The sequence below is a fragment of the Salmo salar genome, chromosome 16, assembly GCF_965601325.2.
Source record: "Salmo salar chromosome 16, fSalSal1, whole genome shotgun sequence".
Lineage (NCBI taxonomy): Eukaryota > Metazoa > Chordata > Actinopteri > Salmoniformes > Salmonidae > Salmo > Salmo salar.
The window spans coordinates 13,630,571-13,646,493 of record NC_138306.1 but is presented as its reverse complement, the minus strand read 5'-3'; the positions used below and the strand labels follow the sequence as shown (position 1 = coordinate 13,646,493).

Genomic DNA, 15,923 nt, shown 5'->3' with positions numbered 1-15,923 from the left:
GTGCCTCATTCTGATGAGATGAGGGAAATCCCCATAGTTCTATAATGTTTGATCATATATTAATCGTCTTCACAGATCCATACACATCCACAACCCTCAGTAGGTTTAGATCTACAAAAGTTTATATTTTCATGAAGGTGAAATTATTTGGCGAATTACAGAAGACTCCTAATATACAAGCCTGAGTCATATAGGCCCTTCCATTATACCCATTGTGTTGTTTATATTGGTCTGCTACTCATCCATAGAGAGGGCAAGCCAGGTTGTGACAAACAGCAGCACAGCCAACAATATGTCAATAAGGGACAATTGCAAAGGTGAGAGGTCATTTTAATATGGGGGATTGAGAGACTGGAGTTAACACCCAGGCACCTCTGATGGATCTTTAGAATAGATGTATTGCTCCCCTAGAAGGGCTATGATAACAGACTTTTTGATCCACGAAGAAAACTACTTGTAACTGACAATACTTGCTCCACTGGATGCTGTTGCAGTGGACCAACTGGCCCAGAGGCTTTGTTTAGCAAGAGAAAATTGTGTGAACAACACGGACAAAAAGGTTTTCTTAACCTCTTCATCTGGAAAGCGACAATCTCTGTCGTTTGATTCTAGCTACTTTGCCAAGCAACCTTTATTGCATAATCAGAGGACATGATATAGACTTTTCTCAACTGTCCAATTATTACAACTGCTGTTTGTATATTCTTGTAAGTAAGCCCATTGCCCTTTGGCATTTAATGCCAGCAGTTTATGTAGCTTTATGGCCAGTTAGTTTCCTACTAGAAATTCCATTTGTGACTGTCCAGACCAGAGTGGGCATGACCAAAACCAAGGCATCAAGTTTCATTGTGGTCCTCTATTATTCAGACATGGATGGCAGTATGGGAGGGTCAAAAATAGTTTCCACACTTCCCGTGGTGTTCTTATCATTTTGCATCTATAGAACCTTGCTTATGTGGAGCAATGTGCAATAAATAGTTCACAGAGTCTTTCAGGAAAATATCTGTTAGCAGAAGTTCCGTAGGATCATGCATGTTTAATGGAATTTGTAACATGTTTAAACGCATCAGTCAAGCCCAGCATCTAATATCGAGCCTACTGTAACAAAATGACTCAAACGACTCTGGTCTGTGACTTGATAGTATATGGTGGTTAGACTGGGGTACCAGCTCAATTTCCATTTGCTCAATAATCACTATTTGTCACTTACAGCTAGAATCCTTAACTGAAACAATTACAAAGCGGACACCCCATTTCTGTTTAGGTAAAAAGCTGGGACTAGAGAAATGTAACCACTCTCAAATCCATAGACAGAGCTATGGATGCAAGGACTGGCCATCCATTATATCAAAATGATAGTTTTAACCACTCAAAAAAATGTATGTAGCAACTACCCAGCTAACAACAAATGTTCCCACAACTTTAGAGAACGTTCCCTTAAGAGTCTCATTAGGTCATTAAATAAGGTTTTCATAGGAATGTTCCCGTGATGTGCAAGGAATGTTTCCAAAGACCATTCCCTTAATGTGAAATAGACCTTACCCAGAACGTGGTTACGATGTTCTCAGAATTTAAGATATTAATGTTCTAGACACATCTCATGGGAACGTTGCAAGAACATTCATGTGCCCAGGTTTCTGAGGGTTAGGAGAATATTCCATCAACGTCCCACGAAACATACACAGAACAGGGTTGCCATGCTCTCAGAATATAAGATACAATTGTTGTAGACACGTTTCATGGTAACGTTGCAGGAACATTTCTGTGTATCAGTTGTCAGAATGTCGCCTGATGGTCCCAAAGAAACGTTCTCCAAAAGAAAGTTACATTACACATCACACCTTGATTGGTGAACTGTGAACCACTGACCCATTCATAGCTCTTTGTCTGTTGGCAATGTTAGGGATATGACGTACACACAGATAATGCTTTTAACATACATACTTAAATATTTGACACACTTTAACATAGATGACTACATTGTGCTTGTTCAGCTGTACTGTAATTATTATTCAACATGTCCTAACCTGGGATTTGGACAGTAGCTGTGTGTGGGTAAAATCACCGGGGAAGCCGAGCCAGGAAAAACTTGCCATATTACAACCTATGTGTTGTGATGATTGCGTTGTTTGCTCTATAACCTGCTTGTTCAAATGCCTTGCCACTGGGATGTATATAGGCCAAAGGCAGAGAAAATAAGACGACACAGTGGCAGAATAAATTCAACCACACCGGTGTTTCATCAAAAACCGGAGAGTAACATCTGTCCGGTGAAGGAGGCTGGTGGCACCTTAATTGGGGAGGACAGGCTCATGGTAATGGCTGGTGCGGAATCTGTCGAATGGTATCAAATATATCAAACACATGGTTTCCATGTGTTTGATGCCATTCCATTTACTCCGGTCCAGCCATTATTATCAACCATCCTCCCCTCAGCAGCCTCCGATGTGGTAAAGTCCACAAAGCATATTGCATGTAGGCTGACAGTGTCACCAGCAAAGCACCCCCACACCATAGCACCTCCTCTTCCATGCTTTACGATGGGAAATACACATGCGGAGATCATCCGTTCACCTACACCGCGTCTCACAAAGACATGGCGGTAGGAACCAAAAGTCTTCAATTTGGACTCATCAGACCAAAGGACAAATTTCCACAGGTCTAATGTCCATTGCTTATGTTTCTTGGCCCAAGCAAGTCTCTTCTTATTATTGATGTCCTTTAGTGGTGGTTTCTTTGCAGCAATTCGTCCCCACGCTCTTCTCAATTCACATCAACAACATAGCACAGGAAGTAGGAAGCTCTCTCGTCCATTTATATGCAGATGATACAGTCTTACACTCAGCTGGCCCCTCCCCGGATTTTGTGTTAAACGCTCTACAACAAAGCTTTCTTAGTGTCCAACAAGCTTTCTCTACCCTTAACCTTGTTCTGAACACCTCCAAAACAAAGGTCATGTGGTTTGGTAAGAAGAATGCTCCTCTCCCCACAGGTGTTATTACTACCTTTGAGGGTTTAGAACTTGAGGTAGTCACCTCATACAAGTACTTGGGAGTATGGCGAGACTGTCCTTCTCTCAGCACATATCAAAGCTACAGGCTAAAGTTAAATCTAGACTTGGTTTCCTCTATCGTAATCACTCCTCTTTCACCGCTGCTGCCAAACTAACCCTGATTCAGATGACCATCCTACCCATGCTAGATTACGGAGATGTAATTTATAGATCGGCAGGTAACGGTGCTCTCGAGCGGCTAGGTGTTCTTTACCATTCAGATTTGCCACCACTACTCCTTATAGGACACATCACTGCACTCCTCTGTAAACTGGACATCTCTGTATAACCATCACAAGACCCACTGGTTGATGCTTATTTATAAAACCCTCTTAAACCTCACTCCCCCCTATCTGAGATATCTACTGCAGCCCTCATGCACCACCCATTCTGCTAAAGGTCCCCAAAGCACATAGATCCCTGGGTCGCTCGTCTTTTCAGTTCACTGCAGCAACAAACAGTGAAACTGGACAGTTTTATCTCAATCTCTTCATTCAATGATGGACACTCTTACTGTCAATTGTGGCTACTTTGCATGATGTATTGTTGTCTCTACCTTCTTGCCCAATAATGTTTGTACCGCTACCATGTTGTTGCCTTAGGTCTCTCTTGTCATCACACACACACACACTTCATTGTAATTAAGAATTTGTAGTCCATGAAGCATTTATGGCTGCAATTTATTTTATCTGTATTTAACTAGGCAAGTCAGTTAAGAACACTTTCTTATTTTCAATGACTGTGGGTTAACTGTCTTGGGGCAGAACAACAGATTTTTACCTTGTCAGCTCAGGGATTTGATCTTGCAACCTTCCAGTTCCAAATCCAATGCTCTAACCACTAGGCTACCTGCTACCCCACTTGTAGGTACCCGTTGTATGTACTAAGACACTTGTATGTCCCCGTAATGAACGTATCTTCTGCAGCAGAGGTAACTCTAGATTTTCCATTCCTGTAGCGGTCATCATGAGAGCCAGTTCCATCATAGCGCTTGACAGTTTTTGCGACTGCACTTGAAGAAACTTTAAAAGTTCTTGAAATGTTCCGTATTGACTGAACTTCATATCTAAACTTCTTCAGGCTAGGGTCCTTTTTTCTGAATTTCCGCCTGACTGACATGCCCAAAGTAATGTTGTTACTCAGGCCCAGAAGCCAGGATATGCATATAATTGGTACCATTGGATAGAAAACACTTTGACGTTTGTAGAAATGTTAAAATAATGTATGAGACTATAACACAATAGATATGGTAGGAAAAAAGAGAGCCCATGCTCTTACAATGAAAAGCATAGGGGCAGCTCCCAGATTGCAATTCCTATGGCTTCCACAAGGTGTCCACTAGGCGCCCCACTAGCCTGAGAGGTTTTTAAGTAATGATGGATTGTCATTTCTCTTTTCTTATTTGAGATGTTATTGCCATAATATGGACTTGGTCTTTTACCAAATAGGGCTATCTTCTGTATACCACCCCTACCTTGTCACAACACAACTGATTGGTTCAAACGCTTTAAGAAGGAAAGACATTCCACAAATTAACTGATGGCACACCTGTTAATTGAAATACATTCCAGGTGACTATCTGGCTCCCAAGTGGGTGGGCTTATGCCCACCCATCGGTGCGCCCCTGCCCAGTCGTGAAATCCATAGATTAGGGCCTAATGAATGTATTTCAATTGACTGATTTCCTTCTATGAACTGTAACTCAGAAAAGTCTTTTAAATTGTTACGTATTGCGTTTATATTTTTGTTCAGTACATTACATTTCAGACATGGAATGTGCTTCACAAAAAAACTAAAAACAATTCAAATTAAAACTGAAATATTTACTACACAACAAACATAACAGGATAAAAAAACAAAAGAATAACAAAATCTGAATGACTAAAAAGCCACCTAAGGAAAAGCAAATCTAAAAAGGTGTGTTTTAAGATCTCTTTTAAATGTCCACAGTTTCGGCCAACCTCAGGTTTTTCTGGCAGGCTATTCCAGAGGCTGGGGGAATAATGACTAAAGGCTGCCTCTCCATGCCTCTTGGTCCTAGGCTATGGGATAGTTAAAAGGCTAGTGCCAGAGGACCTGAGAGACCTACTGGGTACATAACTCAAAAGCATGTCTGACATGCATTTGGGTGCACAATCATGGATTGATTTAAAAGCCAACAGAATAATCTTAAAATGATTTCTAAAACTCACAGGCAGCCAGTGCAGAGACCTTGAAATTGGTGTAATGTGTGCTCTCTGTCTGGTCTTGCTAAGTACCCTTGCTGTAGCATTCTGTATGTTTTGCAGTTGACCAATGGCTTTCTTGGGTAGACCAGACAGGAGAGTATTAAAGTAGTCAAGCCTGCTTGTTATAAAAACATGGATGAGTCTCTCTGCATCAGCCTGAGAGAGAAACAGCCTCACCTTGGCAATGTTCTTCAGTTGGTAAAAAGCTATTTTTGTCACATTCCTAATGACTGATTAGAAATTGAGTTCAGAATCTTAAATAACACCTACGTTTTTTACCTGGTGTTTAATTTTTATTGCCATGAATTAAAATGTGCGGCCATGATCTCTCTGTGCTTTAGCTCCCAAAGAAATGAACTAAAATAAAATAAAATAAAAAATAAATAAATAAATAAAAAAAATGCATGAAATGAAATGTATGCACTCACTACTGTAAGTCGCTCTGGATAAGAGCGTATGCTAAATGACTAAAATGTAAATGTGAAAATGTAAAATCTCTCTGTGATTTGGGCTCCTGAGTGGTGCAGTGGTCTAAGGCACTGCATCTCAATGTCACTACAGCCACCCTGGTTTGATTCCAGGCTGTATCATAACTGTCTGTGATTGGGAGTCCCATAGGGTGGTGCACAATTGGCCCAGCATCGTCCAGATTTGGCTGGTGTACTCTGTCATAGTAAATACAAATTTCTTCTAAACTGACTTTCTAGTTAAATAAGTACCTTGTTCTTGGCACTTATATAGGGATTAGGGTTTCTTCAGGACAGGGCCTAACTATACTGGCCCAATAAGCGTATGCCCTAGAGAAATCCCTTATTGGGACAGTGGTTATGGTGTTTGACATTGGTGCTGGTCACCCTCTCAAATTCTTAGCAATATACAGTACCAGTCAAAGGTTTGGAAACACCTACTCATTCAAGGGTTTTTCTTTATTTTTTTTTAAAGATTTTACATTTTAGAAAAGTAGTGAAGACATCAAAACTATCATGTAGTAACCAAAAAAGTTTTAAACAAATCAAAATATATTTTATATTTCAGATTCTTCAAAGAAGCCACCATTTGCCTTGATGACAGCTTTGCACACTCTTGGCATTCTCTCAACCAGCTTCACGATGTAATCACCTGGAATGCATTTCAATTAACAGGTGGGCCTTGATAAAAGTTAATTTGTGGAATTTCTTTCCTTCTTAATGCGTTTGAGCCAATCAGTTGTGTTGTGACAAGGTTGGGGGGTATACAGAAGATAGCCCTATTTGATAAAAGACCAAGTCCATATTATGGCAAGAACATCTCAAATAAGCAATGAGAAACGACAGTCCATCATTACTTTAAGACATGAAGGTCGGTCAATCAGGAAAATGTCTAGAACTTTTAAAATGTATTCAAGTGCAGTTGCAAAAACCATCAAGTGCTATGATGAAACTAGCTTTCATGAGGACTGCCACAGGAAAGGAAGACCCAGAGTTACCTCTACTGAAGAGGATAATTAGAGTTCTTTAGAGTTACCAGCCTCAGAAATTGCAGCCCAAATAAATGCTTCACAGAGTTCAAGTCAAAGACACATCTCAACATCAACTCACAGAGGAGACTGCATGAATCAGGCCTTCAGAATCGAATTGCTGCAAAGAAACTATTACTATTAAAGGACACCAATAATAAGAAGAGACTTGCTTGGGCCAAGAAACACAAAAAAGTTACATTAGACCGTTGGAAATCTGTCCTTTGGTCTGATGAGTCCAAATTTGAGATTTTTGGTTCCAACCGCTGTGTCTTTGTGAGACGCAGAGTAAGTGAATGGATGATCTCCGCATGTGTGGTTCCCTCCGTGAAGCATGGAGGAGGAGGTGTGGGGGTGCTTTGCTGGTGACACTGTTGGTGATTTATTTAGAATTCAAAGGCACACTTAACCAGCATGGCTACCACAGCATTCTGCAGTGATTATCCACCCCATCTGGTTCGCGCTTAGTGGGACTATCATTTGTTTTTCAACAGGACAATGACCCAAAACACACCTCCAGGCTGTGTAAGGAATATTTGACCGAGGAGAGTGATGGAGTGCTGCATCAGATGACCTGGCCTCCACAATTACCCGACCTCAACCCAATTGAGATGGTTTGGGATGAGTTGGACCGCAGAGTGAAGGGAAAAGGCAGTTGGGCCTCAGTGGGAAGTTGAGTTGGAGAGAATGCCAAGAAGGTATAAAGCTGTCAAGGCAAACGGTGGCTACTTTGAAGAATCTAAAATCAAAAATATATTTTGATTTGTTTAACATTTTCTTACTAGATGATTCCATATGTGTTATTTCATAGTTTTTACAATGTAGAAAATAGTAAAGATAATGAAAAGCCCTTGAATGAGTAGGTGTGTCCAAACTTTTGACTGGTACTGTATGTTAATGTCATTATAAGGCAACAGTTACAACACACCTATCTGATCTAATTAGAATGAGTTTGTCATTTGGCAGATTGCTATAGACCCAGGTATTTTCGAAAATAGCAATGCGGCAAAAATAATCATTGCGACGGGTAACAGATATAGGAAAAAATGTCTAAAGAGCGGTGACACCGTTACAGTATGCAACCAACTGTGACATGTTTTGCTATGGCCCTGGGTTATTTTGAGTTTGTTCCTGCTAGTTAGTATACTGTTATAGTCAGACATGAGTTTTCCATTACCACCATAACTGCAACCATTATATATTCGTGCCCTAGACATGGGTTGCACCTCGGAGGCTAATGTGACTGTTTCGTCTAAATTATACTAAGAGTGGCATGGAAATACGATGATGTTAATTTAAGCAGGCAAATAATTAGTAGGAAACAACTCTTCCATATTATGATGTTGTCAAATTTACTTTAGAGAGATGGCAATGTTGCCAATATTGTTACTAGCCAAGTTCGTCAAAAATATCTTGCAATGCTAATGTTAGCTAGCTAAAATATAGTGGTCCCCTCAATCTTAGTTAGATGGCTAAAGTTATCCTGTATCTAAAGACAATCTGGCAACATCACAATCATGACAAAAGGTTACGAACAAAACACGATAATGACTAAGTGAAAACATGTTTTTCGAAATGTTAGCCAATTTAATGAAAATTAAATGCAGAAATATCTAATTTACATAAGTATTCACATCCCAATACATGTTAGAATCACCTTTGGCAGCGATTACAGTCTTTCTGGGTATGTCTCTAAGAGCTTTCAGACATGGATTGTACAATATTTGCCCATTATTCTTTTAAAAATTCTTCAAGCTCTGTCCAATTGATTACTGATCATTGCTAGACAACCATTTTCAAATCTTGCCATAGATTTTCAAGCAGATTTAAGTCAAAACTGTAACTGGGCCACTCAGGCACATTCACTGTCTTCTTGGTAAGAAACTCCAGTGTAGATTTGGCCTTGTGTTTTAGGTTATTGTCCTGCTTGAAGGTGAATTTTTCACCCAGTGTCTGGTGGAAAGCAGACTGAATCAGGTTTTCCTCTAGGATTTTGCCTGTGCTTAGCTACATTCCACTTATTTTTTATCCTGAAAAACTTCCCAGTCCTTAACGATTAAAATCATACCCATAACATGAGGCAGCCACAACTATGCTTCAAAATATGGAGAGTGGTACTCAGTAAAGTGTTCTATTGGATTTGCCCCAAACATAACACTTTGTATTCAGGACGAAAAGTTGCTTTGCCAATTTTTTTGCAGTATTACTCTAGTGCATGTTGCAAACAGGATGCATATTATGGAATATTTTGATTCTGTACAGGCTTCCTTCTTTTCACCCTGTCAACTAGGTTAGTATTGTGGAGTAACTACAATGTTGTTGATCCATCCTCAGTTTTCTCCTACCACAGACAATAAACTGTTTTAAAGTCACCAGTGGCCTCATGGTGAAATCCCTGACTGGTTTCCTTCCTCTCCTGCAAGTTAGGAAGGACGCCTGTATCTTTGTAGTGACTGGGTGTATTGATCCAAAGTGTAACACCATCCAAAGTGTAATTAATAACTTTACCATGCTCAAAGGGATATTCAATGTCAGCTTTTTTTTCTTTTTTTTAACACATCTATCAATAGGTGCCCTTCTTTGCGAGGCATTGGAAAACCTCCCTGGTCTTTGTGGTTGAATCTGTATGTGTGGTGTACAGAAATTAAGTAGTCATTCAAAAATAATGTTAAACACTATTAATGCACACTAGTCCATGCAACTTATAGGACTTGTTAAGCAAATATTTTACTTATTTAGACTTGCCATAACAAATGGGTTGAATGCTTATTGACTCAAGACATTTCAGTTTTTTTTTATTTTTAATACATTAATAAAAATGTAATTCCACTTTGACGTTATGGGGTATTGTGTTTAGGCCAGTGACAAACAAATCTAATTTGAATACATTTTACATTCAGGCTGCAACAAAGCAAAATGTGGAAAAAGTAAAGTGGTGTGAATAGTTTCTGAATGCACTGTAAGACAGAAAGTTACTTAAGCCAAAAACGAAAGTAGGGTGGTTGGTCTGGGTGGATGGGTCGGCGTATAATGCAAACGTCTAGCACGGGTGTTTCGAATCTTATCACGGACAACTTTAGCATTTTAGATAATTAGCAACTTTGCAACTGCTTATTTTTTTGTTGTTGTTACTTTGCAACTAGCCTACTTAGCATGTCAGCTAACTCCTAACCCTAACCTTAACACCTAACCCTTAGCCTAGCTAACGTTAGCTACCTAGCCACCTAGCTAGGAATTAGAATTCGTAACATATCATACATTTTGCAAATTCATAACATATTGTATGAATTGCAATTCGTAGCATGCTGTACCAATTGAAATGTGTAACATAACTTGTAATTCATAACATATCATACAAAATGGATGATGGACATCCACAAATTCAAATCAAATCAAAGTTATTTGTCACGTGCGCCGAATACATTTACACCTGGATCTTGCAGCTAACTAGCTGCTACCTGAGTGACTATTGGCAACGTCGGTCACGGAATTAACACACATTATTACGGAGCTAGCCAGCTGAAGAGTTCCGTCAGCCACTCCTGGGCTATTCCTGAGCTAGCCAGCTGAAGTGTCTCCTGGGCTACAACTCACCTATCCTGACCCGTTTTACTGCCGATGCGGAGCCCCATCGGGTCTTCACGACTGGACCACCGACGTTATCTGCCCGAGGGAGTTATCCAACTGGCCCCTCCGTCGCGACGTAACCTGATCGCCCATCTGCGGCCCGCTAATCGTTAGCTGTCTTTTCGGCTGCGATCTGAATAGGTCTATCGGACACTTTTCTTGGGCCACTATAACTAACTATTTTGCCAACTTGGACTGGTCCCCCCTTCCACACGGAACCCCACTAACCCACAGACGGAAACGCACGAGGTGGCTAAAAACAGACCTCCCTCCCATCTTCCACCAGCTTGCTACCTATGGCCCGGCTAGCTGTCTGAATCTCACTGGACCCTTTGATCACTCGGCTAAGCATGCCTCTCCTTAATGTCAATATGCCTTCTCCATTGCTGTTCTGGTTAGTGTTTATTGGCTTATTTCACTGTAGAGCCTCTAGCCCTACTCATTATACCTTATTCAACCTCTCAGTTCCTCCACACACACATGCTATGACATCTTCTGGTTTCAATGATGGTTCTAGAGACAATATCTCTCTCATAATCACTAAATGCCTAGGTTTACCTCCTCTGTACTCACATCCCTCCATACCTTTGTCTGTACATTATACCTTGAAGCTATTTTATCGCCCCCAGAAACCTGCTCCTTTTTCTCTCTATTCTGGACGTCACAGACGACCAATTCTTATAGCTTTTAGCCGTACCCTCATACTTATTCTTCTCTGCTCCTCTGGGGATGTAGAGGTGAATCCAGGCCCTGCAGTGCCTGGCTCCATTCCTACTCCCCAGGCGCTCTCTTTTGATGACTTCTGTAACCGTAATAACCTTGGTTTCATGCATGTTAACATTAGAAGCCTCCTCCCTAAGTTTGTTTTATTCACTGCTTTAGCACACTCTGCCAACCCGGATGTCCTAGCTGTGTCTGAATCTTGGCTTAGTAAAGTCCACCAAAAACTCTGAAATCTTCATCCCTAACTACAACGTTTTCAGACAAGATAGAACGACCAAAGGGGGCAGTGTTGCAATCTACTGCAGAGATAGCCTGCAGAGTTCTGTCCTGCTATCCAGGTCTGTACCCAAACAATTTGAACTTCTACTTTTAAAAATCCACCTCTCCAAAAACAAGTCTCTCACCGTTGCCGCCTGCTATAGACCCCCCTCGGCCCCTAGTTGTGCTCTGGACACCATATGTGAACTGATTGCCCCCCATCTATCTTCAGAGCTCGTGCTACTAGGTGACCTAAACTGGGACATGCTTAACACCCCAGCCATCCTACAATCCAAGCTTGATGCCCTCAATCTCACACAAATTATTAATGAACCCACCAGGTACAACCCCAAAGCCGCAAACACTGGCACCCTCATAGATATCATCCTAACCAACGTGCCCTCTAAATACACCTCTGCTGTTTTCAACCAAGATCTCAGCGATCACTGCCTCATTGCCTGCACCCGTAATGGGTCAGCGGTCAAACGACCTCCACTCATCACTGTCAAACGCTCCCTGAAACATTTCAACGAGCAAGCCTTTCTAATCGACCTGGCCCTGGTATCCTGGAAGGATATTGACCTCATCCCGTCAGTAGAGGATGCCTGGTTATTTTTTAAAAATGCCTTCCTCTCCATCTTAAATAAGCATGCCCCTTTCAAGAAATTTAGAACCAGGAACAGATATAGCCCTTGGTTCTCCCCAGACCTGACTGCCCTTAACCAACACAAAAATATCCTGTGGCGTTCTGCATTAGCATCGAACTGCCCCCGCGATATGCAACTTTTTAGGGAAGTTAGAAACCAATACACACAGGCAGTTAGAAACGCCAAGGCTAGCTTTTTCAAACAGAAATTCGCTTCGTGCAACTCCAACTCTAAAAAGTTCTGGGACATTGTAAAGTCCATGGAGAATAAGAACACCTCCTCCCAACTGCCCACTGCACTGAGGATAGGAAACTCTGTCACCACCGATAAGCCCACTATAATTGAGAATTTCAACAAGCATTTTTCTACGGCTGGCCATGCTTTCCACCTAACTACCCCTACTGCATTCAACAGCACTGCACCCCCCACAGCTACTCGCCCAAGCCTCCCCCATTTCTCCTTCTCCCAAATCCATTCAGCTGATGTTCTGAAAGAGCTGCAAAATCTGGACCCCTACAAATCAGCTGGGCTTGACAATCTGGACCCTTTCTTTCTAAAATTATCTGCTGAAATTATTGCAACCCCTATTACTAGCCTGTTCAACCTCTCTTTTGTGTCGTCTGAGATTCCCATAGATTGGAAAGCAGCTGCTGTCATCCCCCTCTTCAAAGGAGGTGACACTCTTGACCCAAATTGCTACAGACCTATATCCATCCTACCCTGCCTTTCTAAGGTCTTCGAAAGCCAAGTTAACAAACAGATTACCGACCATTTCGAATCCCACCGCACCCTCTCCGCTATGCAATCTGGTTTCAGAGCTGGTCATGGGTGCACCTCAGCCACGCTCAAGGTCCTAAACGACATCGTAACCGCCATCGATAAGAAACAATACTGTGCTGCCGTATTCATTGACCTGGCCAAAGCTTTTGACTCTGTTAATCACCACATCCTCATCGGCAGACTCAGTAGCCTTGGTTTCTCAAACGATTGCGTCGCCTGGTTCACCAACTACTTCTCTGACAGAGTTCAGTGTGTCAAATCGGAGGGCCTACTGTCTGGACCTCTGGCAGTCTCTATGGGGGTACCACAGGGTTCAATTCTTGGGCCAACTCTTTTCTCTGTATACATAAATGATGTCGCTCTTGCTGCTGGTGAATCTCTGATCCACCTCTACGCAGACGACACCATTCTGTACAATTCTGGCCCTTCTTTGGACACTGTGTTAACAACCCTCCAGACGAGCTTCAATGCCATCAACTCTCCTTCCGTGGTCTCCAACTGCTCCTAAACACAAGTAAAACTAAATGCATGCTCTTCAACCGATCGCTGCCTGCACCTGCCCGCCTGTCCAGCATCACTTCTCTGGACGGTTCTAACTTAGAATTTGTGGACAACTACAAATACCTAGGTGTCTGGTTAGACTGTAAACTCTCCTTCCAGACTCACATCAATCATCTCCAATCCAAAGTGAAATCTCGAACTGGCTTCCTATTTCGCAACAAAGCATCCTTCACTCATGCTGCCAAACATACCCTCGTAAAACTGACCATCCTACCAATCCTCGACTTCGGCGATGTCATTTACAAAATAGCTTCCAATACCCTACTCAACAAGCTGGATGCATTCTATCACAGTGCCATCCGTTTTGTCACCAAAGCCCCATATACTACCCACCACTGCGACCTGTACGCTCTCGTTGGCTGGCCTTCGCTTCATAATCGTCGCCAAACACATTGGCTCCAGGTCATCTACAAGACCCTGCTAGGTAAAGTCCCCCCTTATCTCCGCTCACTGGTCACCATAGCAGCACCCACCTGTAGCACGCGCTCCAGCAGGTATATCTCTCTGGTCACCCCTAAAGCCAACTCCTCCTTTGGTCGTCTCTCCTTCCAGTTCTCTGCTGCCAATGACTGGAACGAACTACAAAAATCTCTGAAACTGGAAACACTTATCTCCCTCACTAGCTTTATGCACCAGCTGTCAGAGCAGCTCACAGATCACTGCACCTGTACATAGCCCATCTATAATTTAGCCCAAACTACTACCTCTTCCCCTACTGTATTTATTTATTTTATTTATTTTGCTCCTTTGCACCATATTATTTATATTTTATCTCTGAACTTTCTTCAAACTACAAATCTACCATTCCAGTGTTTTTCTTGCTATACTTTATTTACTTTGCCACCATGGCATTTTTTTGCCTTTACCTCCCTTATCTCACATAATTTGCTCACATTGTATATAATATTTTTTTTTTCTTTTTTTTTTTTCTACTGCATCATTGATTGTATGTTGTTTTACTCCATGTGTAACTCTGTGTTTTTGTATGTTGTCGAACTGCTTTGCTTTATCTTGGCCAGGTCGCAATTGTAAATGAGAACTTGTTCTCAACTTGCCTACCTGGTTAAATAAAGGTGAAATAAATAAAATAAAATAAAAATACAACCTGTGTAGACCTTAGAGTGAAATGCTTACTTAAAGGCTCTAACCAATAGTGCAAAAAAGGTATTAGGTGAATGTTAATATAAATGAATACATAAATAAACATATAACATATCAAACTAATTGGTGTGTTCCGGATTTATGTATATATGTTACATCTACCCCTGAATCCAGGTTAATACCACATAGGCCCTTTTCAAAGGGATTAGTTAGTTCTTAGGGGCAGTTGCTCTTTAAAGGTAGTTTTGTTATCAAAGTCAATATACAGCAATATAAATCATAAATAAACAGCCAAATGAACATTTAGAATACAAAACATTTAGAATAATTTAGAATGATACTGCCACTGGAATATTGTGTCATGCAATCTTCAAAGCATTATGTTATCTGGGCTATGGAGAATGGGTGGGGCTCATATCCCCTCCACAAGCAAGCTCATGTAGGTCGTTTAAATTGAAATACACAATGCACTGTTATCCCGTTTTAATTGATATAAAGCATATGCAACAAGTTCCTAAAGCTCCTAATCAATGGAAAAGTGTCTTAAAAACAGTTTTAAAAAACACTGAAATCGTTGCAATTTTCTGTCTATTTTCCAAGATATAGTTTACATTAACTTCTGAAATTGAGTTGGTATAAGTTTCAAATCTCACAATGCAAAAGAAAATCTATTTAAATGCATCTCATGATTTTTATATTAGTTACAGCATTCCACAACATACCTGAGTCTGAGTATCTTGGTCTGGCAAGATCTCGAAAATAGTATATAAAATCCACACAGTTGTCGTTTTGCACTTCGCCCCTAGAACAGAGATCCGACAGCAGTTCCAGAGCCTTTCGAAAAATCTCGTCCTCTCTGTCTCCAGGCATTTCCCACCAGCATCCTTCTTAATAATGAAGGGGCTCTCCGGCAGCTCCACAACACTCCTAACGCCTACAGTATCTAGACCCCGATTCCAGGCGCCGGGCGCATTCAGTCATCCCAAATAGCACTTTTGCCTACACCAGCATTACGCAAGCGAAGAGTGGCTAAACTCTTTATCCAACGAAGTTTTCCTCTGAAAGATGACTTTAGTTAAGCCTATGTCAAAACTTTATATTCTATCTTGAATATATTTTAAGTATTAGAATTGTACCACTGGTTGAATCCATCCACTGGAATTTGCTGTCCTCCGTTGCGTTGTGTGTTGTGCGGTGTCCACTAGACTGTGGTGCTGAATTACTGAGCTGTGCTCCTCAAGGTCTTGAATGAATGGCTTTGACTGCGTGCAATTATTTTACAATGCACTCACAGGAATCTCCGTTCTGCCTACCCACCATACCCTGCACTATCGTTCCCAGCAGAGCCAGGGATGGGACGGGCAATAAAAACACAGACATTGTGGTGAATCAATCTTTCAAGGTTTGTTATTAATTGATGAATTGTGGATTTTTATTGTGACAGAAGGCTA

General features: G+C 41.3%; 1 protein-coding gene across 1 annotated transcript in view; it reads right to left on the bottom strand.

The window, feature by feature from the left end:
• LOC106573278 (synaptotagmin-9) overlaps positions 1-15,683 on the bottom strand; it is a 50,487-nt gene extending 34,804 nt beyond the window's left edge. The window contains exon 1 of the mRNA XM_014148186.3: positions 15,195-15,683. Coding sequence (XP_014003661.1) covers positions 15,195-15,342 — 148 coding nt within the window. The 5' untranslated portion in view covers positions 15,343-15,683. The remainder of the gene's footprint in view (positions 1-15,194) is intronic.
• Between the last annotated feature and the right edge of the window lie 240 nt (positions 15,684-15,923).